This window comes from Prionailurus bengalensis, chromosome A1 (assembly GCF_016509475.1).
Source record: "Prionailurus bengalensis isolate Pbe53 chromosome A1, Fcat_Pben_1.1_paternal_pri, whole genome shotgun sequence".
Taxonomy (NCBI): Eukaryota; Metazoa; Chordata; class Mammalia; order Carnivora; family Felidae; genus Prionailurus; species Prionailurus bengalensis.
The window spans coordinates 161,011,772-161,036,854 of record NC_057343.1 but is presented as its reverse complement, the minus strand read 5'-3'; the positions used below and the strand labels follow the sequence as shown (position 1 = coordinate 161,036,854).

Below are 25,083 nucleotides of genomic sequence, written 5' to 3'. Positions count from 1 at the left end.
CAGAGAATCTCAAGCAGGCTCCAGGCTCTGAGCTCTCGGCACAGAGCCTGACCTGGGGCTTGAACCCATGGACCACAAGATCATGACCCCAGCTGAATTCGGATGCTTAACCCGTTGAACCACCCAGGCACCCCAAATGATAGTCTTAAGAAAGGCATCTTGAGCTTAGAGTTTACACTTCCTATTGCTTCTGGTAGACAGATGAGGTGTGAAGAGGGCCACAATTGCCATTCAACCACAGTAGTGCTTTAAAAGAGCTAGGTTCAGTGGCTGATACATATAAATTAAAATCTGTTTTCTTTTAACCTTTAGCTGCTTAGTTGCTGCTGCTTTCAATGTATTGTTTTTCAGCTGAGATTTTTGGAGAAGTAGTGTAATAACTAGCAAATATAGTGAAACACGCCCCCCCTTTCCCCAAAACACACAATGAAAATCTAGGTGCTAAATGGCAAGGAAAATTTTAGCTTAAATCGTAGATAAAAATGATCCTAGAAAAGGTTCTAGAAAATTTTGGAAACTGAAATAAACTTTTTCAACATTATAAAAATACAAAATCTCAATTTTCAATAATTAAAGAAGCTGAAGTTTTAAGTGGGGCATTTGTTTCATTTGGTTGATTCTTTGCACATGCTCACATGCTCTAACCATTGTAATTTATTGTTTCCTAGCACTTAATCCGTAGTAGCGGAAAATTGATTCTTCTTGACAAACTGTTAATTCGCCTAAGAGAACGAGGCAATAGAGTTCTTATTTTTTCTCAAATGGTGCGGATGTTAGACATACTTGCAGAATATTTGAAATACCGTCAATTCCCCTTTCAAGTAAGCATTTCATTTTTTTCCTTTTTGTTGACAAATTTCATCGGATCTTTACAAAATTACCTGTGAAATTCTTGTGTAAATGAAATATAGATTTTTTAATAAACTGTATTTTCAAGATAACATATCTGTTTTAAACATTTCTATTTGTCATTATTCCCTTTTTTCTTCTTGACCTTATATTTAGCAGCAAAGTAATTTTTCTATTCTCTAGTCTTTATTTTAATTTTGTATTTCTCTTCTATGCTCAAATGTAAATGGGCAGCCTTATGAGTTAGGCTTTATTTTGAGGAAGGGAGAGAGAGCAGCCTTTGTGAATGTTACCAGGACTGCTGCAGATTCTTTTGCGGTGAAGGGGAGGGTGTGCTTTTCCTGTGCTCACCCCCCCCGACCCCTGTCTCCCTCCTTTCTCTGCAAGCAAAAACAGCTCCCTGCCCTCCGCAGCTTCTCTCCCCCCCAGTTCACCTCTCCGTGCCGTGTACCTGCTGAGTTCTGTAGTTCAGGTTGTGCAGATTGTTGTGTTAATCCTTAAATCAGTTTTCTAGGTGTGCAGGATGGTTTAGTGTTGATCTGGGTGTATTTCATGGATGCGAGACACAAAAAAAAAACTATGCTGTTCCCTCAACGACTTTTTATTCAGTGCCTGCTATGTGTCAGCCAATTATCAGGACTGTTACAGATTCTGAAGAATAATGTTCTATAATTATTCTAATGTATAGTTTACTGAATAAAACTTTTAGATGACTTTAGGGAAGGTATTAAAGACCAAAATGAGCTTATATTCCATCTATTCAGTGTTTATGTTGAAATCAATTCAGTGTAATTAAAGCTAGTATGAATGAGTGTTTAATGTTAGAGTCAGGTGCTAGTTTCAGTACTTTTCTAATAATTTATTTAATCCTTATTTAATCCTTTCTTGAACAGTGCCTAGAACATAGCGAACATTCACATAAATAGTAAATGATGAATGTTAGTGCAGGCAATAAAATAGAAGTAGAATTATAATGATGAATCTCAACAGACATCATTTGAGGGACGGGTCTTTGGTGATATGAACGTGATTGAGAAATATATGGTCATTTAGGCTAGGGAAAAATATAGAAAAAGTACTATTGTTTGATTTTCTTAACATCTTTATTGAGATGTGATTTCCATTCCATGCAATTAATTCATCCATTTAAAGTATACAATTCAGTGATTTTTAATATATTCACAGAGTTGGGCAGCCATCAACAAAATAAATTTTAGAATGTTTTTATGACCTCAAAAAGAAACAGTACCCTATAACTATCACCCTGTTTCCATTCCACCCCTCTATCCTTACCCCAATCCTGTGTTGGTTTGTTTTTAGACAAATTATTGTGTCTACATGGTCAAACAAAACAAATAGTAAACAAGTGCTGGTAATTAGTTCTCTGCCCCTACTCCCTTCTCATTCCAGTATTATTTCCCAGAGAAAATTATTTTTAACATTCTTTTAGTTTAGATCATGCCTTAATAAGTGATATACACTGGGTTTTCTTTTTTTGTTCTGTTTGTTTTTTTAAATTTATTTATTTTGAAAGAGAGAGAGTGAGCAGCAGAGGGGCAGAGAGAGGGAGAGAATCCGAGGCAGGCTCCGTGCTGTCAGCACAGAGCCTGATGTGGGACTCAAAGTCATTAATCATGAGATCATGACTTGAGCCTAAATGAAGGGTCGGACACTTAACCGACCGAGCCACCCTCCCTGGTGCCCTGATATGCCACTGTTTTTAAGAAGTTTTTACTAATAGTAATTTTTAGTGAAAATGAAACCAGTAGCACATTTAAATTTTTATGTATTTATTTATTTATTTTTAAAACGTTTTTATTTATTTTTGAGACAGAGAGCATGAACAGGGGAGGGTCACAGAGAGAGGGAGACACAGAATCTGAAACAGGCTCCAGGCTCTGAGCTGTCAGCACAGAGCCCCACGCGGGGCTCGAACTCACGGAGTGTGAGATCATGACCTGAGCCGAAGTCGGACACTCAACCGACCAAGCCACCCAGGCGCCCCGTACATTTAAATTTTTAAAAAATGTTTATTTATTTATTTTGAGAGAGAGTGAGAACTGAGGAGGGACAAAGAGAAGGAGAGAGAATCCTAAGCAGACTCCACTCTACGTGGAGCCCATTCAGGGGATAGGGGCGGCTGGATCTCAGAACTGCAGGATTACTACCTGAGCCCAACTGAGCCCCCAGGCACCCTAAATTTTTTTTTTTTTTATTTTGGACATCAGCTAATGTTTAGTAAGCACTCAATATATATATGCCAGACACTGTGGTAAGTGTTTTACTTTGTTCTCTCACTGAATCCTCTGAATTTTATGAAGAAAGTACTATTATGTTCATTACCTAAGAAAGAAACTGACAAGATGAAAAGTCAGATCGCTTGCCCAAGGCACCCATGGATATTGAAGATACTCAGATGCGGGCTTTTTGATCAAATCAGTGACTTTGAAACTTTAATCAGGGGCTTTGCTGTACCTCTTTTCTCAGAGTTTCTGATTTCAGTAGATTCAGTAGATCTGGGATGGGGCTCAAAAATTTGCATTTCTGAGTTCTCAGGTGACAACGATGTTGTTGGTCCACTAACCACACTGGACTTCACCACTGTTTTTAAAACTGTGGACTGTAACCTGTTAATGGATCTGGGAATCAATTTAATGGGTTGTACCAACATTTTGAAAAAATGAAATTTTAATATATGAGGCCATATCATGATACATGTGTCATGTAACTTGCTTTGGATGTATGGTTGTGTACTCATTCACATGTAAAATATATTTCTTACAGTAAGATGATGTAATGATAGCCAATGCTATTTACTATTATTATCTGGGAAAATAGTCCTAACGGTTAAGAGCACAGACTCTATAGACAGAATGCTTGGGCATTGTTTTCTTGACTAATAAGTACCTTCTACTCTTATAGTCTTAACGAAAGTAATGCCGCATTTTCATACTTAACTTCATAATTGATTTTAATACCTTTTTAAATATTTGATTCTGTTATGTGAAGTATTTTAATGTGTTTTATTTTAGAGATTAGATGGATCAATAAAAGGGGAGCTGAGAAAACAAGCACTAGATCATTTTAATGCTGAAGGATCAGAGGTATGAATGCTTTTAAAACTAAATAATTTTAGTCATAATTTTAGTAAATTATTTTTGTCATTATTTTTTTTAAAAAAAGTCTTATTAGCTAGTTTTACTTTCTAAATGAGGTTTTAAAATCAGTATTTTATGTTAATCTGGAGAATTTTGCCCTTATCAATACTGTTTCAGCATAGAACAGTTAATTTGCTTCTAAATAAATTATCCCATTTTCATTTAAAATTCATTATAGATTTGGTGTTCATTATTTCCATGTATATTTGTATTTTGGAATCCTGTTGATTGATTTTGCTAGAGGTTTTTGTATTAGTATTTTTAAAACTATCTTTCGGTTTTATTGGTAAAATACTTTTAAATTCAAAAAACCAGTTGTAAAATTCTCTTGCTGATTATTCATATTCACGGTTCAGAAGAATTTAAAGTTAAGCCTATTTATAATTTCTTACAGGATTTCTGCTTTTTGCTTTCCACAAGAGCTGGAGGTCTAGGAATTAATTTAGCCTCTGCTGATACTGTTGTTATATTTGATTCCGATTGGAATCCACAAAATGATCTTCAGGCACAGGCTAGAGCTCATCGAATTGGGCAGAAGAAACAGGTATTTTTTATTTTGTTTATTTTGCTTTTAGAATCTTTTTTTATGATTAGTGTTTGGAAGTGATTTTGGTTTATTCTTCTGGAAACCTCATTGGAACACAGTCATGTTGCTCTTTAACATGTAAAATACTAAGGAACTCAGATTTACCAAAATCACCTGTAAGGTTTGACAGAATTGAGGTAACTATGCCAAAATAGGATCATGCCCTCTCTTTTAGTCAGTGTTTACAACTGTAGAATACAGTGTTTTTCATTCAATACATAAACCTTAAAATGTATTTACTTAATTTTAACTATTGAAAGAGAGTTTGCTTAGTATATTACTACCTTTTTGTTAGCCTATATTTTATCCATTTGCCTATAAAATTCTTTATGCAAACAAGCCATTCTAAATTTGTAGTTTTTGTATTGCTCTCAGTAGTAATAGGCCTTGAGAAAAACCATCTGTCATCATTCTGATGTGTTTGTTGTATTTTAATTGATTTACCACCATCTAGGGCAGTGCTTCTCAAACTTCTTTAATGCAGAAGATATGAACGAGTAGCACAGAAGGACTTTACACATTTATATTACCCTTTAAAAATTTCATATTTTCTATTTAAAAATGTATCCATCATTTTAAACTAAAAAAGTATTTTACCCAAATAATTCTCATAAAACTATTTCATTGGGAATATAGTACACTTCTTTCTGTAATGTTTTAATACTCTGGAACAATGTTGTGCACCCTTAAGTGAAATCTTGCATTTAGAGTAGTAGTTCTTAACATCATCGGACCCAGTGACCCCTCTTTACAACAACTCTTTTTAGCAGCCCCTCTTCCTTGAATTGGATACATTAATTTGGAAGGTAATTTTAATGCCCTAACACCAATTTAGGTTTAAAAAAAAAACACAGAGTTCTTTTTAAATGTATATATCTATCTATTTTTTACACTTTTATTAATTTTTTATTTATTTAATTTATTTTTAAAATTTACATCCAAGTTAGTTAGCTTACAGTGCAACAATGATTTCAAGAGCAGATTCCTTACTACCCGTTACCCTTTTAGCCTACCCCCCCACACACACCCCTGCGGTAACCCTCTGTTTGTTCTCCGTATTTAAGAGTCTCTTATGTTTTGTACCCCTCCCTATTGTTATATATTTTTGCTTCCCTTCCCTTATGTTCATCTGTTTTGTATCTTAAAGTCCTCAGATGAAGTCATATATTTGTCTTTGACTAATTTTGCTTAGCATAATACCCTCTGGTTCCATCCATGTAGTTACAAATGGCAAGATTTCATTCTTTTTGATTGCCGAGTAACACTCCATTGTGTATATATACCACATCTTCTTTATCCATTCATCCATCAGTGGACATTTGGGCTCTTGCCCTACTTTGGCTGTTGTTGATAGTGCTGCTATAAACATTGGGGTTCATGTGCCTCTTCAAAACAGCATACCTGTATCCCTTGGATAAATACCTAGTAGTGCAATTGGTGGGTCATGGTAGTTCTATTTTTAATTTTTTGAGGAACCTCCATATTGTTGTCCAGAGTGGCTGCACCAGTTTACATTCCCGCCAGCAGTGCAAAAGAGATCCTCTCTCTCTCCGCATCCTCGCCAGCATCTATTGTTGCCTGAGTTGTTAATGTTAGCCATTCTGACAGGTGTGAGATGGTATCTCATTGTGGTTTTGATTTATATTTCCCTGATGACGAGTGATGTGGAGCATTTTTTCATGTGTCATTTGGCCATCTGGATGTTTTCTTTGAAGAAGTGTCTGTTCATGTCATTTGAAGAAGTGTCTGTTCATGTTCATTCTTCACTGGATTATTTGTTTTTTGGGTGTTGAGTTTGATAAGTTCTTTATATAGATTTTGGATACCAACCCTTTATCTGGTATGTCGTTTGCAAATATCTTTTCCCTATTCCATTGGTTGCCTTTTAGTTTTGCTGATTGTTTCCTTTGCTGTGCAGAGCTTCTTATTTTGATGAGGTTCCAGTAGTTCATTTTTACTTTTGTTTCCCTTGCCTCTGGAGACGTGTTGAGTAAGAAGTTGCTGCGGCCAAGGTCAAAGGTTTTTGCCTACTTTCTCCTCGAGGATATTCATGACTCCCTATCTTACATTTAGGTCTTTCATCCATTTTGAGTTTATTTTTGTGTGTGGTGTAGGAAAGTGGTCCAGGTTCATTTTTCTGCATTTCGCTGTCCAGTTTTCCAGTGCCACTTGTGAATAGACTGTCTTTATTCCATTGGGTATTCTTTCTGCTTTGTCAAAGATTAGTTGGCCATACGTTTGTAGATCCATTTCTGGGTTCTCTATTCTGTCCTTTGATTGGAGTGTCTGTTTTTGTTACAGTACTGTACTGTCTTGATGATAACAGCTTTGTAATACAGCTTGAAGTCCAGGATTGTGATGCCTCCTGCTTTGGTTTTCTTTTTCAAGATTGCTTTGGCTATTCAGGGTCTTTTCTGGTTGCATACAAATTTTAGGATTGTTTTCTACCTCTGTGAAGAATGCTGGTGTTATTTTGATAGGGGTTGCATTGAATATGTAGATTGCCTTGGGTAGTATTGACATTTTAACAATATTTGTTCTTCCTACCCAGGAGCATGGAATATTTCTCCAGTTTTTTGTGTCTTCTTCAATTTCTTTCATAAGCTTTCTATAGTTTTCAGTATATATATTTTTCACCTCTTTGGTTCGGTTTATTCCTAGGTATTTTATGGGTTTTGTTGGAATTGTAAATGGGATTAATTCCTTGATTTCTCTTTCTGGTGTTTCATTATTGGTGTATGGGAATGCAACCGATTTCTGTGCATTGATTTTTACATCCTTCAGCTCTCCTGAATTCATGGGTCAGTTCTAGCAGTTTTTTTGGTGGAATCTTTTGAGGTTTCCATATAGAGTGTCATGTCATCTGCCAAGAGTGAAAGTTTGACCTCCTCCTGGCCGATTTGGATGCCTTTTATTTCTTTGTGTTGTCTGATTGCTGAGGCTAAGACTTCCAATACTATGCTGAATAACAGTGGTGAGAGTGGACATCCCTGTCTTGTTCTTGACCTTAGGGGGAAAGCTCTCAGTTTTTCCCTCTTGAGGATGATATTATTGTTGGGTCTTTCGTATATGCCTTTTATGATTTTGAGATAGGATCCTTCTATTGCTACTCTCTTGAGGGTTTTTATCAAGAAAGAATGTTGTATTTTGTCAAATGCTTTCTTTCCATCTGTTGAGAGGATCATGTGGTTCTTGTTCTTTCTTCTATTGATGTGATGAATCACATTGATTGTTCTGTGGATATTGAACCAGCCCTGCATCCCAGGTATAAATCCCACTTGATTGTGGTGAATAATTTTTTTAATGTACTGTTAGATCCAGTTGGCCAATTTCTTGTTGAGGATTTTTGCATCCATGTTCATCAGGGAAATTGGTCTATATTTCTCCTTCTTAGTGGGGTCTTTGTGTGGTTTTAGAATCAGGGTAATGCTGGCTTCATAGAAAGATCTTGGAAGTTTTCCTTCCATTTCTATTTTTTGGAACAGCTTCAAGAGAGTAGGTGTTAACTCTTCCTTAAATGTTTGGTAGAATTCCCCTGGGAAGCCATCTGGCCCTGTACTCTTGTTTTTTGGGGGGAGTTTTTTGATTACTAATTGGATTTGGGTCTGTTCTATTTCTTCCCGTTTCAGTTTTGGTAGTTATGTTTCTAGGAATTTGTCCATTTCATCCAGATTGTCCATTTTATTGGCGTATAATTGCTCATAATATTCTCTTATTGTTTGTATTTCTGCTGTGTTGGTTGTGATCTCTCTTTCCATTCTTGATTTTATTTATTTGGGTCCTTTCCTTTTTCTTTGTGATCATACTGGCTAGGGGTTTATCAATTTCGTTAATTCTTTCAAAGAACCAGCTTCTGGTTTCATTGGATCTGTTCTAATGTGTTTGTTTGTTTGTTTTTTGGTTTCGATAGCATTGATTTCTGCTCTAATCTTCATTATTTCCCATCTTCTGCTGGTTTTGGGTTTTATTGGCTGTTCTTTTTCCAGCTCTTTAAGGTGTAAGATTAGGTTGTGTATCTGAGACCTTTCTTCCTTCTTTAGGAAGGCCTGGATTCTACATACTAATAATTTATTTGCACGTTATAAAGAGAGGGAAACTTGAAGTAGGAATAACATGCCAATATAAATTACAGATTGTCATAGAGGAGATGGTGAGAAAATAAAATAATTTCACAAGTGAGCTGGGCCTAATGTAGATGTGAATACTCAAAATAGACCTCTTTTATGAATGAGATGGGGAATAGTGATTAATTGCACTAAATAGCAGATACCTCCTATATCGAAATCCTCGACCATGGCTGAACTCGCATTCTGTTTATACTTCTCAAACAACCACTTAAAGACTATTTAAAGGCCACCATATTTTCTAATAGGTGATAGAAAATAGAGGGTATTAGAAGAACCAGTTAGGCAAGATACTGTAGAAAGTTGTGTGGTAGACCTCTGGGAAGAATATCTGAATAAGATGGCAAAATAATGGTGACATGTATTTCTAACCATTATGTTACAAAACTGCATAAAAACAAATGTGATATAAATATGAATGTTTTAAAATATGATTTAATACATTAATTATTGTACATTTGTATAATACATTATTTAATAACATTTAAAATATAAATGAATATATAAATACATTTTTGTTAATGATTTTGAGATGTTTTTAATTAATTTCTTTATTGATGCACTATGGTAAGATTCCTGTGCTTTTGTACCTGCTCTTTTTGTTTTTATGTAAATTCCAATTAACATACATTGTATTATTAGTTTCAGGTGTATAATATAGTGTGATTCACCACTTCCATACAGCACCCAGTGCTGATCACAAGTGCCCTGCTTAGTACCCATCACCTATTTAACCCATCTCCCCACCCCTTTCCCCTCTGGTAATCATGACTTTATGCTCTGTAGTTAAGAGTCTGTTTGTTTGTTTGTTTCTCTCTTTTTTTTCTCAATGATCATTTGTTTTGTTTTTTAAATTCCACATATGAGGGGCGCCTGGGTGGCGCAGTCGGTTAAGCGTCCGACTTCAGCCAGGTCACGATCTTGCGGTCTGTGAGTTCGAGCCCCGCGTCGGGCTCTGGGCTGATGGCTCAGAGCCTGGAGCCTGTTTCTGATTCTGTGTCTCCCTCTCTTTCTGCCCTTCCCCCGTTCATGCTCTGTCTCTCTCTGTCCCAAAAATAAATAAACGTTGGAAAAAAAAAAAAAAAACTTTTAAATTCCACATATGAGTGAAATCATATGCATGTACCTGCTCTTTTTTTACTAGTATTTGGTTCTAAATCTGACACAGGTGTTTCATATTTCTTGTTAAGTATTTCCATGCAAGAACTACAAAATGAGTATAGATGAGCAATACAGGTGAGCTTTATTTGTGACACCAATACTATACACATTTGGAGATGATAACTTTGGCAGAGATCCAAATAAAACAGTATCTAGTTATCTGCTGATTCATGCAATAGTTGCAGTGCTGAAAAAAACTATAATGTTCATTTAAACTCTTATTTACATTAAAATAGAGGGTGAATTGAGACTCAAGATAATTTTAAAAGTTTTGAAAAATCATTTGAAAGAAAAGACTCAGGATAGTTTTTCTTTGTGTCTGAAGGTACAGTTTAGTGCAGAGGGTCTAGTGTCCCAGGTCACTGTGCTCTTAAGTACTCGTAAGCCCACCTAATCATTGCAAAAGCTACAATGTTCCTATAAATTTTGAAAATATCCCTTTGGGTGCTATTTGATGTAGAACTGCTAACCTTGAGAAATAGGGCAAATTACTGCACATCAATTTTTGTGTATTTTGGAAGTCTTCGTTTTATGGCAGGATTTCATCATTAACCTGGGGTATGGTTCATAGAATTTTGAACTATGTGGAATATTGAAACATTAATTAGAATTAAGGAAACAGATAGAAATTGTTATAAATTTACCACTTTTTTTCCTTCTCAGCTAAAAGATAAAAATTACTGTTATCCCTTTAAAAAAATAAAAAGCAAATAAAATCTGTTCAAAATGCAAGAAGTACACAACCATAAAATACTTTTTAAATTGAAGAAATTTAGCTTTTTTTTATTTTTTATTTTTTTTATTTTTTCAACGTTCATTTATTTTTGGGACAGCGAGAGACAGAGCATGAACGGGGGAGGGGCAGAGAGAGAGGGAGACACAGAATCGGAAACAGGCTCCAGGCTCTGAGCCATCAGCCCAGAGCCTGATGCGGGGCTCGAACTCACGGACCGTGAGATCGTGACCTGGCTGAAGTCGGACGCTTAACCGACTGTGCCACCCAGGCGCCCCAAGAAATTTAGCTTTTATATATATTGTTAATATTTTTTAATTTTTATTTTGACTAGTGAAAATTTCACATAGTATGAGCTTCACTTTATGTACAGTATTTGGGTATTTTGCATTAGCAAAACAAATACTTTTTGCTACATTGTATTTTCATTGTGTGTATCTTTACAGGTGAATATTTATCGTCTAGTTACTAAGGGATCAGTTGAAGAGGATATTCTTGAAAGGGCCAAAAAGAAGATGGTTTTAGATCATCTTGTGATTCAGAGAATGGACACAACTGGGAAGACAGTACTACATACAGGTTCTGCCCCGTCAAGGTAGTTACCTTAATATATTTTTAAAAAGTCATTTTATAATCGTACTGTACTCATTTTCCTGAAATATTACATGCTACAAGCAGATCTTTGAAGTACTATGTTTAGTATTGTGATTTTTTAAAGCATTGGAGTAATTTCTAGTCAAAGGCACACATTCATTACTGGTTTTTATCACTCAAATTTTGTTAAGTCTTGGGAGAAATTCCTTTAATTTCCAGGTTTCAAGTACTTTACTTTTAAAATAAGTAAAAATATTTCACCTAACTGTCGTATAACTTCCATAGAGTTGACTGTGTCAATAATTAATAAAAGTGCAACATAAATGTTAAATTGTTAACTGTTAGTAGTATTAAGCTTTTTTGTTTTTCTTGGTTTTAGTTCTACTCCTTTCAATAAAGAAGAATTATCAGCTATCTTAAAGTTTGGTGCTGAGGAACTTTTTAAGGAACCTGAAGGAGAAGAACAAGAACCCCAGGTTAAAAAAACATATATATATATGACATTTCTTTAAACTATAAGCATAAGGTGTATTTACTTTAAAATATATTAAAGTATACTTAATAAAGATTTCTTTCTAATTACAGGAAATGGATATAGATGAAATCTTGAAGAGGGCTGAAACTCATGAAAATGAACCAGGCCCTTTAACTGTAGGAGATGAATTGCTTTCCCAGTTCAAGGTAGATTTTCTTTCTTTTTTATTTTTCTTTGTAGTTATTTCAGTTGATAGTGATTATTTTTTTCTCATTATGTGTTTTCTTAAAACCTCTTTAAGCACAATCAGCAAGATCATTTCTTAACATTTTTGTTTTAAAATTTGGTATGGTGTATAAAAACTTTTCTCCCTTATACTGACAAAGCAGTAGCAGCTTAATGTGGAAAGGACCAAATTGTATATGAATAGATACATTTAGTGGAATGAGGAGGGCAGTTATTTCCTAATTAGCATGTAAAAAAATGCTTGGCAAATAGCATGTCTTCAAATATTTGGGCAAATGAGGGAACGTGGTATCTCTAAATTTAGATTTCTGTGACCAAAGGCTTTTAGCTACTGTTTGTTGGAGTAGTTCTGCAGTTTTTGACATTAGATTAAATTAAGCATTATCACAACTAAGAAAATCCAAGTTAATCAGTCCAAGTAAGCAACGAGCTCCTGTTAGTACTTATAAATACTCCTGGTAGTTCCTCTATAGCCATTTTCAACAAATTGAAGTTTTTCATATGGGGAGGGTTTTTTTTGTTTTTTTGTTTGTTTGTTTTAATTTCTTTTGTGTGTGTGTGTTTATTTTTGAGAGAGAGAGAGCAGCAAGCAGGGCAGGGTCAGAGAGAGAGAGAGGCAGAATCCGAAGCAGGCTCCAAGCTCTGAGCTGTCAGCACAGACCCTGATGTGAGGCTTGATCCCATGGACCATGAGATCATGACCTGAGCCAAAGTCAGACGCTTAACCGACTGAACCACACAGGCGCCCCCACAAACTGGAGGTTTTAAGGAGCAATCCAGTTTGTGTCATTTGTTCATTCACCAGTTATTTATTGAGCACCTGTAGTGTGCCATGCACCAGGGACATAGCAATGAATAAAAACTTTTTTAATTTTAGTGAATCACTCTGGCTGCAGTGTGGAGGATATACTATAATGGAACAAGAATTAAAAGCAAGGTGATAAGTTAGAAGACTATTCTTTAATCTTGAGAAATAAACGTTTCTGGAACCAGTACTCATTCTGATGTGATGAACTCTACATTAAGTTATACTATTTGGTTTTAATTTGACTAACTGGCAGTCTGAAAAAAATGTCACTGATAAGCTAACCAAAGTAAATACAGATTATTTTTACACCAGTGAGTTGATATACTGCTCGCTTTAGGATTTTCATCACACTTAAATAATAGACATGAGAAATGAACACTATTTGTGCAGTGTTATTCCTTACACAGGGTGAGCATAGGTTCTTTCATCTAGCTTCTGTAAGTTTTAATGTTCCACTATTGGCAGTTAGCTTTAATGAGTGCTTTCTGTGTACCAGTCTTCATAGTTCCTTAAATGTATTCTCTCATTTAATCTTCACAAAGTTAGTGAGCTCTTTTTATCCTTTTTTTTAAGAGATGAAGAAACTAGGAACCTAAGTAAGTTTATGGACTCAGAGCTCTTTTGTGTTTTGTTAGCTCTTTGTACTATTTATTATGATCCTAAAAATAAGAATATTGTATTGTCTACAGCACTTTGTAATTAATGCATTGGTGTGGTATTTTCTGCAGAAGATGATTAGCATGTTACTATACATTATTTTGTTATTGTTCTGTTAACTAATTTTGTTGAGCAGCAGGACAAAAGAGAATCATTCATGGAAGAGATATCTTACAAGTCTTTTGGTTTGATCTGCTTCGACCTAACAAAGAAATCATAAGTAATAAAGAACTAATAAAGAACTTAGTTTAGCAGGCAATTTTGGTTCAGTCCATAGTCATATTCATTATCCTGAGGATATTTAAGTTTTATTGTCTTGTTCTGGCATGTCACTTCCTCTTCTCTGAAATGTAAAATGTAATTTAAGGATGAGTTCTTCTTTAATGCTTACTATTTCTTAAAATTCTGGAATTTAAGGTTGCCAACTTTTCAAATATGGATGAGGATGACATTGAGTTGGAACCAGAAAGAAATTCAAAGAATTGGGAGGAAATAATTCCTGAAGATCAACGAAGACGATTAGAAGAGGAAGAAAGACAAAAGGAACTTGAAGAAATTTATATGCTCCCAAGAATGAGAAACTGTGCAAAACAGGTGACATTTTAATCTAAAATATATGTCTGTTGATGTAAGAGTAGTCATACCTGGGCTGATCTGGTTTTGTTAATAAGGCATACCGGTCCATCCTTTTCTTCTTTTGTAAGTGTTTTCATATGATTTGATAATTTTTGCCTTATAAAATGAGTTGGAAGGTATTCTCTCCTCTTCTGGTTTTGAGAAGAGTTTGTATAGAATTGGTATTCTTCACTAAATGTTTGGCACTATTTGTCAGGGAAACTATCTAGGCTTGGAGTTTTCTTTGTTAAAATTTTTAACTCTTAATTCCTTTTATAAACAACTATGCAGAATATTTCTTGAGTGAGTGAGTTTGGTAGTTTCTTTCAAAGAAATTGTCCATTTTATCTAACAATTGAATTGTCTAACAACAATTGAATCAAGACCTCCCTTTTCTAGTATTACTAGCATTTAATGCTATAATTTTCCCATTCTTAACTACCTTTTCTGAATCTTGTAAATTTTTGATACCTGTTATATTTTCATTTTCATTCATTTCAGAATATTTTCTAATTTGCTGTATAACTTCCTCTTTGGTGTTGTTTTTGTTGGTTTGTTTTGTGCTTTTTTGTTGTTATGAAGGGTGTTGTTTAATTTCCAAGTACTTGAGAGGTATTCTCAGTATCTTTGTTAATGAATTCTGTCATTGTCATAGAACATACCTTGATTTGATTTGTGTGTTTTGAATTTTTAAATATTTACTGTTTATGACCCAAGTGAAGACTGTAGATTTTTGAATAATGGTAAAAGTGCTTCGCTAGGCTGTATCAGATCCTACAGGAAAAGGAAAAAGGTTTAATACTAAATTTTTTTCTTTGCGTTAACTTTTGTTTTTTTGGATATTGTATAACAAGATTATTGTTGATTACGGAATCTTTTGGTGCCTTCTTAAATTTTGAGTCTTAGGCATTGAGGGAATTGCCTAGTCATTATTCTGCTATCTTTCCCCCGGGGATAGAGTTTTTTTTTTCTTTTTTCTTTTCCTTTTCCTTTTCCTTTTCCTTTTCCTTTTCTTTTTCTTTTTCTTTTCCTACAACTGTATTAGTTCTTCTGTGCCCTCAGTGCAGTAGATGACTGCTCCCTTTCTCCAGGCCATCTTCAGGAAGGAAAGTTTTTTTCTGATCTCCTGTGCTCTGATTCCAGTCTTTCTTCTGACCACCTGTTGGGAGTTTTGTGGAGGAGTGCCTGAGAGGGAGTACAGGTTCTGTTCTGTACAAAGCTTGAACAGCCGTCCAGTTTGGGTGGGTGGGAATCTTTTCTGTCATTCTTTTCAAATGGATGATACAGATGGAGATAAAAGGTGGAAAATTAAAAAACAAACAAGCAAGCAAGCAAACAAACAAACAAAACCATGTCTTCGGTTTCCAGGAATCCTGTGCTTTCATGGTCACCCAAATGCGGCCTTTAGCCAATTTTAGCTAACTTCCCTTTACCTGCTTATATATTATTTGGTGTCTACGACTCATGCTTTTCACAGGAAAGCCAGTGTTCAAGTATCATCTACTATATTTCCGTATGTTTTAGACTATTAGATTCTCTTGTGGTTTTGATGCGTATAAAAGAAGTTAGGCTTTGGAGATGAGGTTTATTGTTAGGATGGGAGCATCCTATCAACTCTCTACATCCCAGGCAGAAATGGAGCCAAATAATGTGTGTTTGGTTTGAAAGTGCCCATATACAGTTTGTTATTAGTGATTATTTCTGCCAACCCCAAAATGATCTCCTTTTATAGTACATGGGAAGCATAGCATTATATTACATCTTGTCAAAGTATGAAAGGAGGGTAGAATGAGTGAGAACTGTATACCAAGCTTGACTTTGAATTAGCTTCAACATATTAGGGGTTCAGAATATGCACTGTGACTGTGGAAAGACTCCAAAGACTTATAGAAAGTATGTTTTGATGTTTCTGTTAAATAATAGATGTTATAAATAAATAACTTTAATTCTCATTTGAAAAAATTAGCAGTGAGGTTCTATAATTCTGTATTTATGTTATTTGATTAATTGCTTGTTGATAATTTTTCTCATATTTTTACCGAAGGACAATCTTGTATTTTCCTGCTGATTTATGAGAATGTTTTTAAAAAATATTAGGGCTGTTACTAACTCTTTGCCATTAACCTGCCATGTTTTTCTCTGTTTTGTTTGCTTTTTAATATTATTTATAGGAAATTTTTGATATACAGACCACATTTGAATTTGTTCTGTTGATCTTTTGTAGTGTTTTCTTTGCTCTTACCATAGAAGCTGCCTTTAAGCTTCGGTAAATTTTTGTTTTCCAATTCCAGATTAGTTTTAATGGAAGTGAAGGGAGGCGCAGTAGAAGTAGGAGATATTCTGGATCTGATAGTGACTCGATCTCAGAAAGGAAAAGGCCAAAGAAACGTGGAAGACCACGGACTATCCCCCGGGAGACTATCAAAGGATTTAGTGATGCAGAAATTCGGCGGTAAGATGACATAAGACTATTTTACTTCAACTTGATTTTTTTAGAAGGTGAAATAAAATATACAAATTCCATATTTTCAAAGATTAAGATGAAAGTTTTAGAGGAGGCAAATATATGATTGTGCAGGGATTAGATGGTTCTGGTTTTGGGTGTTCATTATAGCTATGAAAAATAAAGTTTGATTATCTAGTCTCTGCATGTTATTTATTGTTAGTCTATTTAGACTGCTACATTTTTTTGCTTTTACTAATCTGGTTCAGAATAGTGGCCCTATTGAATAATATATATTTTAGTACATTCAATTTGTTTATTAAAATTTCTCACTGCATTTATGATTCCCAGCGTTACTATTTTTATGTGAGAATACTTTAGTTCCATATTTTTCTAGGTTTTTTAACACTGAGATTTGCTTTTTGAAAGTAACAATGTTAAAAGTATTTCTGATATGTCCAGGTAGGAATTGAGGTAAGATAGTCATGTAGGATAAATTGTAGTTCTCTTTCAAAATATGCGTTTCTTTATACACGTTTATTTAAGGGAACGGGATAACAGCCAACTTTTGTTTATGTCAATTTTTGCTTATGAAATTTGTGAAAAGGTTGCTCATTGCTGTATTTTGGGAGTTTGTTGTTTCTTTCAAGTCATTGTAACTCTTTTCTTTTAAACCATAGACTGACTGATAAAGTTCTTCCTCCTTCTTTCTGCCAGAAAACTAAATATATTGTTAGATTTTATTAAGAGTACTTTTATGACCACCTGATTTGCTGGACTTTGTGTCTTTAGTTGAAGAACATTTCAGCTTCTACTTTTCCTGGATATTTTCCCTCATCCATCAACCACTTGGGTAGCTTTGTTCTTAAGTAAAATTTTTATTTTCCATTGTTGGTATAATAACCATACATCTGAGTTAAAGGTAGTATTTAGAAAACAGTACTTGGAATTTGAGGAGGTGTACTATGATTGATTGATAATTTGGGAGACACTTCCTGTGGTAGCCTTGAACTTGTCTTGTGAAAATAATAAAGTAATTTCTAAAATAAAATTTAGCTTCTATTGTTTTATTTATATTGGTTTCTGAACATCATCCTGGGTGTTAAAATATGTCTTGTCTTACTTGGTATATCTTAATGTTTTAACATTTTTGTCTTTAGCATAGTTTATTCATTTGTGTTGGTAGTAAACAGTACCTTGAATTAATTTTTGAACTAACAAGTATTTTCTTATTTCTTTATATTTACAAATCTATTTTTAATGGATAGTGAAGCCCACATTTAAACCAAACAATTATTTTCTGTTAGGTTTATCAAGAGTTACAAGAAGTTTGGTGGCCCTCTGGAAAGGTAAACATGTTTGTCATTCTCATAGAATTACATGTGGGTTACATGCTGTCAACTTTATTTACTTATGGTAATACTCACTTTAGCTACTTTGTTAAATTTGCTTTAAAAGTCATTTACAGGGGCACCTGGGTGGCGCAGTCGGTTAAGTGTCCGACTTCAGCCAGGTCACGATCTCGCGCTCCGTGAGTTCGAGCCCCGCGTCAGGCTCTGGGCTGATGGCTCAGAGCCTGGAGCCTGTTTCCGATTCTGTGTCTCCCTCTCTCTCTGCCCCTCCCCCGTTCATGCTGTGTCTCTCCCTGTCCCAAAAATAAATAAACGTTGAAAAAAAAAAAAAATTAAAAAAAAAAAAGTCATTTACAAAGTCTGTAGAAAGCAAATTTCAAGTAGACTTTTAAAAAGATTTTTATATTCTCAATTCCTTCTAGTCTCTAAAATTTTATCTACAAATGAAGTTTTCTTTAAAATACATAGATCTATAAAATACTCAGCATTTTTTTTTAATACTCAGCGTTTTCATAATTGTACTTTGCATATGCTTTTATCCCTTTTTTTCCATCACAAACATGAAAAGCAGATTTATCCTTCCAGAAGGTGAGCTGCTAATTTCAGTCTTTTGACTTAAAGGCCAGTTCTGTTTCCCTACTAGGGAAATTTTCTTAAGTTTCCCTAATTAGAGTTCCTTCTTATACAAGCTATTAAAATTCAGATTATCAGGACAGGTGTTTTGTTTTGTTTTGTTTTGTTTTGTTTTTAAGTTAATGGTTAATCTCAGTAATTGTTGGTGATTTGAATATTCTTTGACCTTTGGTTGTGGCTAACCCACTGTCTGAATATACAGTGGCAAAGACTCAAATTGGCTTAGTTCTATTTTTTCCTCTCTTAACCTCCATTTTAAAAGTATTTGTTTTATTTTGAATATTTAGAGTACTATACTGTATTTATCGAAAAAAATCCAGATAACTGGACCTGCCCAGTTCAAGCCTGTGTTGTTTAAAGTTCATCTGTATTACAGTGCTTAACTGCTTTTGAATTTAATATTTGGTTATTAAAAGCTTTTATAGAATTGTTACATAATCTTCAATTTGAAGCATACCATTCTGTAATTAATTGGTTAACTTTATTATTCTTGAATATATAAATGAATTGTTTCCCTGCCAAATATTTTCACATTTAAATTTTTTTTTTTTTCTTAATGTATCTTGTGCCAGTTATCTGAACCAGAATTTGTAGGGCATGGAAAGTGACTTGTAGAGCTTGAGATAAAGTGAAACTTAGTCTCCCTTAAATGGTGCCACTTTATTCTGCATATTTACCTGAGAATTATATTATTTCATTAACAGATTAGATGCAATTGCTCGGGATGCTGAATTAGTTGATAAGTCAGAGACCGACCTCAGACGACTAGGAGAATTGGTACATAACGGTTGCATTAAAGCTCTAAAGGATAATTCTTCAGGAACAGAACGAACAGGTAATATTAAAGTGAGAATGATTTAAAGGGAGGTAAATAGAAGTTTCAAATTATGCTTTTATTGAGTTTGGTATGTATTATATCTTAGCTACCTACTCATCAGTCTTGAAAGATGCTTTAAAAAACAAAGCAGGACCATTCCTGGGTAATAGGAAATGGGTAATAGAATTGTATTACTGAAACCAATAGAGTTTGTCTTTCTGTCTGGTATAGTCTAGCTGGTAGGTAGCATTAGGTGTTACTGTATTTTTTGTATATAAATGGCTAGGAAAAGATAGTGTACATGTATAATATGGTTTTTGGACATAATTACTTCATTATGCTTATTTTGCAATTTATCTACCTAAATGAAAATATTTAGATAAGATTTAGTAATAAAATGTACTGGAAAAAATCATGCTAGAACTCTTATTTAGAAGGTGACAGCATTAATAGACTGAAGTATCTTGTGCAATTGGTAAAACAATTAAGAAATGCTTTCTGTGAAATGCTTTCTGTGAATTCACATCTGCTATAATGTAAGTACTAGTATGTACTGAAAAATCTTGTAGTGAATTTAAAGTTTGCCAACAAGTGCCCCCTCCCAATAATATAAACAGGTAAAATGAATTGATTAGCTAAATAAGTAATGCTTATTAATATACATCATAGTGTATCTTGCTTAGAATTGTATACTTCATACTTTTTTATGTCTTAAAAAAAATTAAGGTGGTAGACTTGGAAAAGTGAAGGGTCCAACATTCCGAATATCAGGAGTACAGGTGAATGCCAAGCTCGTCATCTCCCATGAAGAAGAATTGATACCATTGCATAAATCCATTCCTTCAGATCCAGAAGAAAGAAAACAGTGAGTTATTTACTATACCCATTATAAAATATTTATTGTTACTCAATAATTCGGCTGTGTATGGATGTTCAAAATGTTTTTTTATGTCACTGGCTAGCTTGAATGAAATTTTTTTTTTTTTTTTCAATGTTTATTTATTTTTGGGACAGAGAGAGACAGAGCATGAACGGGGGAGGGGCAGAGAGAGAGGGAGACACAGAATCGGAAACAGGCTCCAGGCTCCGAGCCATCAGCCCAGAACCTGACGCGGGGCTCGAACTCACGGAGCGCGAGATCGTGACCTGGCTGAAGTCGGACGCTTAACCGACTGCGCCACCCAGGGGCCCCTTGAATGAAATGTTTTTAAAGATAAAATAAAGCATAGTATTTTGAAGTTCTAATCAAATATGTTTTTCAAAATTTTAATATGGCAGTTATAAACTTGACAGTGGTTATTAACTTTGTTATTAGGTATACTATCCCATGCCATACAAAGGCAGCTCATTTTGATATAGACTGGGGCAAAGAAGATGATTCCAATTTGTTAATTGGTATCTACGAATATGGATATGGAAGCTGGGAAATGATTAAAATGGATCCTGACCTCAGTCTAACACACAAGGTACTTAAAATTTGTTTCTGTTGACCACTGATGTTAGATTTTTTCTTTTAAATTATGTTATAAATTAATTAGACTGATGGGAAACCAAGGCCCTAACGAGCTGTATGACCTTGGCTTCTTGGTTTTCATGAAGGGATTGAATTTAAATGATGTGAGATTTTGCTTTACCTCTAAAATTATATACTTGTTACTAAGGCATAGGTATATTTTTCTTCATAGCATTAAGTTTAAAGTAAACCCCTAATTCCATCATTATCTTATTTTTAGCAAAAAAATGATTCTGAAATATTTTATAATTTTTTGCTAAAATCAAACAATGTTTAGGGATTTTGGTGATTTGATACTGCCCTGGTAGCTAAAATCATTTCTTTGCCTAAACTGGAAAACACTGGAAGCATTGCCTTATCTTTTTATCTTATTTAAATTATATTTTTATATTTTTCTTTTTCATAGACAGGGGAACCTTTTGATATTGGTGCTGTGTCATTTGTTGCCTGTGAGGCCAAACTTAAAATAGTTTAAAATCCCGCTGTGGATATTTTCTCAAGGTGCATGCTTTGGGTAACCTTAAATAGATGATAACATTGTTCTAGGACTCTTTGTATACTGTACAGTTAAATGTACTGTTAATTGAGAAAGGAAGGATATCTAAGAATACTGTAATGTTTAATAACACTGGATGCTAAATACACTTGTATATTGGAAAAGAAATTTTTAACCTCACACTTTGTATTATTATTTTGAATGTAGGCATTTTTTTTTTCATGTATTTATTTAGAACTTATTCGCAGGAAAATTAAATCTTTGCTGTGGGGTAGGTATATAAAAATGTATTTTGCACTCTTAGTTGTTTAATGCCCGTAAATTTTAATAGTTGTAACCTGTCAGTAAATTATATGTATTTCTTTCAATGAGTGAGAATTTTTTAGGCAGTAACATTTTCATGTAATTTATTAAGAACAACCTGAAAAAGTTAATTTCTTTCAGATTCTTCCAGATGATCCTGATAAAAAACCACAAGCAAAGCAGTTGCAGACACGTGCAGACTACCTCATCAAATTACTTAGTAAAGATCTTGCAAGAAAAGAAGCTCAGAGACTTTCTGGTGCAGTAAGTTAAAATTTAGTGCTTGAGAGCAATTTACTTTTCAGTAAATGTAGTTTAGTGATAGCCCTAGATATCTGAGTCTAATATGACCTTATAAATGTATTTTTCTATATTTTAGTAGCTTTAATTGTATATGGTGATATTTGCCTTCAGTTGTCTCTGTATTTCTTTTAAAACTGGTAAGTCTTTCAGAAGTAGGATCCTGGGGGGAGGGTGGGTGTGTGTGTGTGTGTGTGTGTGTGTGTGTGTGTGTGTGTGTGTGTGTGTGTGTGTGTGTGTGTGTGTGTGTGTGTTTCCTGGTGTTTGGATTGGTGGGGGCAACTTTTTTAGAGAGGAGTAATTTTTGAGAGGTCGGGCCTCTATGACTATTTTATTTGGTGTTATTAGAGAGCTAAAAGGTACAGCATTAAAGGTCACAGAGCTTATTTATGAGAGGGGTTCAGAAGAGTAGGAAAAATACACTGAAAGAGAGGTCATTAGAAACAGTCTTTACAATTTACATTATAATCACAATGTGATTATATAATTACATTGTGTAAAATAATTTTTATGTAAAATAATTTTAATGCTATCTCTGTTAGGATCAAATTTAGTTGAAGATAATTGTAAATTAGGAAGGTGAAAAACCTCCCATTTTTTTCAACTTCCACTTTGCTTTAATTCTTTTTTAAAGGAATAATTATAGTTAGTATCAGTTACTCGTGATAATATGTACTTGACTCATTAAATTATGTCAGTTTTGTTGACTTTCTAAGATTGGTGTAACTTATTACCAATAGACCAAGGATTGGGTAGGAATATGTGTTAACTTTTAAGATTTCTACTTAAGGAATTTTTTAAAATTGAATCTCTGGAGTTGGTTAGAATAAAATAATTATTTTTAGGGAGGTTCAAAGAGGAGAAAAGCAAGAGCTAAGAAGAATAAAGCATTGAAGTCTATAAAAGTGAAAGAAGAAATAAAGAGTGATTCTTCACCCTTGCCCTCAGAGAAGTCTGATGAAGATGATGATAAGGTAAGAATGTGTTTTGGAAGAACAGCCTTTTTATATTAGAAAAGGAACATAACGTGTTTTAGTATACTTGCCATTTAAAAATTGAACTAAGACCTAAAATTTTACATTTAGGTACTGAAGTTCCTTTTGTGTAGTTTATTACATAGTCTCACATGCAGAACAGAATTCTACTTGTCCCATAGAATGTCACTAAGAGGGATAGAGCAAAGGTTCTTCCTTTTCAGAGGTTTGACATTTAAATGAGGTTCTGTCTCCTTTGATTTTATTTTGAATGGGACTGGCTTGCTTTAGTTTTTATAGGAAGGTTGAACATTGCATGTATCATTATTAATGGGATTCTGGGTTATTTCTTTCCGAATCCACATACATGCAATCCATAGTCATACAAAGAAAGAAATTAGTCTTTGTCAAGATTTGGTTAGTAATACATTGGCCATACTTGCACTTTTCAGGATGAGATCACTTCTGTGAAACATCCAAATAAAAAAATTAAAACAGAAAGAGACAGTGAAGAAAGACCTGAGCCAGATGTTTTTATAAAGAAGGAATCAGAAGAAAAGAGGGAAGCAAAAGAAAAAGAGAATAAAAGAGAACTTAAAAGGGAGATAAAAGAAAAAGAGGATAAGAAAGATTTAAAGGAAAAAGATTTTAAAGAGAAAAGAGAAAACAAAGTAAAAGAAGCTATACAGAAAGAAAAAGACATAAAGGAAGAAAAGGTATGCAAATCATAATGTAAAACTTAGAAAGTGACAAAATCAACATATTTACATTTTAGGAAAATAAACTGCCTATCAGCCCAAATTAGCCTGAATAAGTTCTTTAAAAATACATGTGGGTATCTAGAAGAGGAGAAAAATAGGTTTGGATCTGTTTTTTTAAATGCCTTACCTGTAGGGTAATGGTACATAGTAATTTATTTTTGGTTTCCCCAAATAAAATTGGGGAAAGATAGAGTATGGAATGTGAACAAGCAATTATAGAATAAAAAGAGACATTAATTGTTTTCTGAAAGTGTTAATCATTTCACCTTTGTTGTTGCTGGATTTTTTCCCCCTCTTTTTCTTTAGTTGAGTGAATCCAAGTCTGATAGCAAGGAAAGATCCAAGAAATCTTCAGTGTCAGATGCTCCAGTTCATATCACAGCAAGTGGTGAACCAGTTCCCATATCTGAAGAATCTGAAGAGCTAGATCAGAAGACATTCAGCATTGTAAGTAGTAGACTTACTGGTTATTAGTAAGAATTCATATAATATTTTATTTTAATTGGCAGTTTTATCTTTTGGAGCTTTTAATTTAGAAATGTATTTGAATTGGGTAGTATTGCAATTCAGATTGATAAAGGCAATAGATTTAAATTTTGAAAGTTATCATAAATGTACAATTAACTTGGAAAAACTTCTTATTAAAGACTTTAGGGAAAGTCATTTAAGGAACACTTAGAGTGAACTTTTTTCCCTTCAGCTTCAGAATTTTAAAGTTTTCAGTTCCTGAACCTTTTATCTATATAAAACAGTGCTTCTTATCTACAGTAAATGACTAGCTATTTTCCCCCCAGTATCTTATAGGCCAGTATTCTTAGAAAGTATAGTAAAAAAAAAAAAAAAAAAAAAAAAAAAAGTAAAAATAATTTCGTTAGAGAAGTGAAAGTAAGGGAAAAATACACAAAATGTAATAAGCCCACTGGGGCTTATGACAGACATAAAATTGCACTGTCAAACTGATATGAAGGTTTCTAAAATTTCTGTACCTGTCCCCCATTGTGAACTAGTACAAGTTCATAGACCTTGAGTAACACTGGTCTAAAAAATACTGGTTTTACATGGTACCATGCTTTTGTGTTCATCAGAGTCAGAGAGGAACTATCTTGGCCTTTTTCCAGATGATTTATTTACTGAATATAATCAGGAAACCAAAATAGTCTCAACTGTGAAATTAACTGTGATACAAATTTTGAGGAAAACTTTATAGTGAGGTTGCGGTGTGGAAAAACAGTTTGGTATAGTAATTGAATATACTGGCTCTGGAGCCAGTTCGAAAAGTAAGTATAATGATTAAATGAGTTAATACATGGAAAGTTTTTCAGCTAGTGCCTTTATTTTAAGAAATTGTTGTAGTGGATGTTGTTATTGAATATAGATATGCCATCAGATTGATAAAGGACTAAAAGAATCCAGATACAGAGCAAAATCAAGAAGGAGTAATACTGTTAGGAAAAAAAGACTGCATGATATGAGACCGGTACAAAT

General features: G+C 34.0%; 1 protein-coding gene across 3 annotated transcripts in view; it reads left to right on the top strand.

Annotated features, from left to right (window-relative positions):
• Positions 1-25,083, top strand: part of CHD1 (chromodomain helicase DNA binding protein 1) — a 77,568-nt gene that overhangs the window by 41,424 nt on the left and 11,061 nt on the right. For 2 of the 3 annotated variants that reach the window (XM_043594403.1, XM_043594424.1), the window contains exons 17-32: positions 669-821; positions 3,882-3,953; positions 4,402-4,551; positions 11,058-11,206; positions 11,585-11,681; positions 11,791-11,886; positions 13,809-13,985; positions 16,298-16,458; positions 17,757-17,798; positions 19,139-19,269; positions 19,978-20,116; positions 20,567-20,717; positions 21,705-21,827; positions 22,709-22,837; positions 23,290-23,553; positions 23,905-24,045. In XM_043594403.1, the coding sequence (XP_043450338.1) occupies positions 669-821; positions 3,882-3,953; positions 4,402-4,551; positions 11,058-11,206; positions 11,585-11,681; positions 11,791-11,886; positions 13,809-13,985; positions 16,298-16,458; positions 17,757-17,798; positions 19,139-19,269; positions 19,978-20,116; positions 20,567-20,717; positions 21,705-21,827; positions 22,709-22,837; positions 23,290-23,553; positions 23,905-24,045 (2,175 nt within the window). The remainder of the gene's footprint in view (positions 1-668; positions 822-3,881; positions 3,954-4,401; positions 4,552-11,057; positions 11,207-11,584; positions 11,682-11,790; positions 11,887-13,808; positions 13,986-16,297; positions 16,459-17,756; positions 17,799-19,138; positions 19,270-19,977; positions 20,117-20,566; positions 20,718-21,704; positions 21,828-22,708; positions 22,838-23,289; positions 23,554-23,904; positions 24,046-25,083) is intronic. The other variant, XM_043594414.1, reaches the window with a different exon arrangement.